At 50.9% G+C, this 1,406-nt stretch overlaps 1 protein-coding gene across 1 annotated transcript; it reads right to left on the reverse strand.

The window, feature by feature from the left end:
- Window positions 1-276: 276 nt before the first annotated feature.
- Window positions 277-1,313, reverse strand: LOC103078273 (olfactory receptor 2S2-like). The gene is given in 2 exon segments (XM_082931038.1): window positions 277-687; window positions 690-1,313. Coding segments are annotated over 2 exon segments (1,035 nt in total).
- Window positions 1,314-1,406: the final 93 nt, after the last annotated feature.

A 1,406-nucleotide genomic window follows, 5' to 3' on the forward strand; every position in this document is an offset into this window, starting at 1 on the left:
AACAGGGGTGGCAAAGCTGCTGTGAGAGCCATCTTACCTCTCTGAACTAACTCTGCAGTTTAGGCACAACATGGGCCATTAGGCTTGCTCTAATGGTCCCTGTCTCCTTGGTTTTAACATGTTTTCAGAGTGTCTTCATCATTCAATTAGAGTATTTATTGTCTGGCATCTGTTGAATGTCAGACATGTGGCCAAAACTCAGGAAATACACTCTGGAAACATTCCCTGAAAATGGACTTAAGGGCAAGAGATAATTCCAGTTAAGTTGACTTGGCTTTAGAATGGTAGCTGTAATGATTGAAGTTGTTTCTTCCATGGGGGTGAGAACCACAGAAGACTCCTCCTACAACACTGACTGAAGGATTTCTGACTCACCAGTTTCCTCACAGCGGCCTTCACATCCTTGTTCCTCAGGCTGTAGATGATGGGGTTGAGCATGGGGGTCACCACCCCTTAGAAGAGGGAGATGAGCTTGTCTGAAAGATCCTCTTTGTCTACCCCCAGGAGGGGGTCCTTAGACTTGGGCTTCCCATACATGAAAAATAAGGTCCCATAGAATATTATCACCACAGTGAGGTGGGCAGAGCAGATGGGGAAGGCCTTTTTCCTCCCCTCAGCTGAGGGGATCCTCAGGATGGGAACAATGATGAAGACATAAGAGGCAGAGATGAATGGAACTGGGACCCCCCCAGGAAGATCACATTGGTCACCCCCATACTGGTCACATTGATGGAGATGTCGGCACAGGCCAACTTCAGGACAGCCAAGATCTCACAGGTGAAGTGGTTGATGATGTTGTCCCCACAGAGGGGCAGCTGAATTGCCAAGGATGTGTGTACCAGAGAAACACCACCACCAGTAGCCCAGGAGCTGGCAGCCATGGGCACATAGACAGCCTTGCTCATGACCCCAGGGTATCTAAGGGGGTTGCATATGGCCACGTAGTGATCAAACGCCGTCATGCTCAGGAGCACACATTCTGTCCCTGCCATGGCAAAGGAGAGGAACATCTGCACGGCACAGGTGGAGAAAGAGATGGTTTCCTGGGGGGCCAGGAAGCCATCCAGGACCAGAGAGACTGAGGAGGTTGTGTAGCAGATGTCCAGGAAGGAGAGGTTCCTCAGGAAGAAGTACGTGGGCTTGTGTAGGCGGGAGTCCAGGATGGTCACCAGGATGAGGACCCCGTTGTCCAGCAGGGTCACCAGGTACATGAGCAGGATGAGCACAAAGAACGTTTCCTCCAGCCTTGGGTGGGCTGAGAGGCCCAGGAGAATGAACCCCACCAGGGGGGAGGTCTGATTAGCTTTTTCCATGTGATATCCCCTCTGTCATCAGCAAATTACAAAAGTAGCACATCAGGCTTTCTTGAAAAGAGTCCCAGGCATCTGGTATGCGGTCATTCCTGC

Source organism: Lipotes vexillifer, unplaced genomic scaffold (assembly GCF_000442215.2).
Source record: "Lipotes vexillifer unplaced genomic scaffold, Lipotes_vexillifer_v1.1 scaffold920, whole genome shotgun sequence".
Taxonomy (NCBI): Eukaryota; Metazoa; Chordata; class Mammalia; order Artiodactyla; family Lipotidae; genus Lipotes; species Lipotes vexillifer.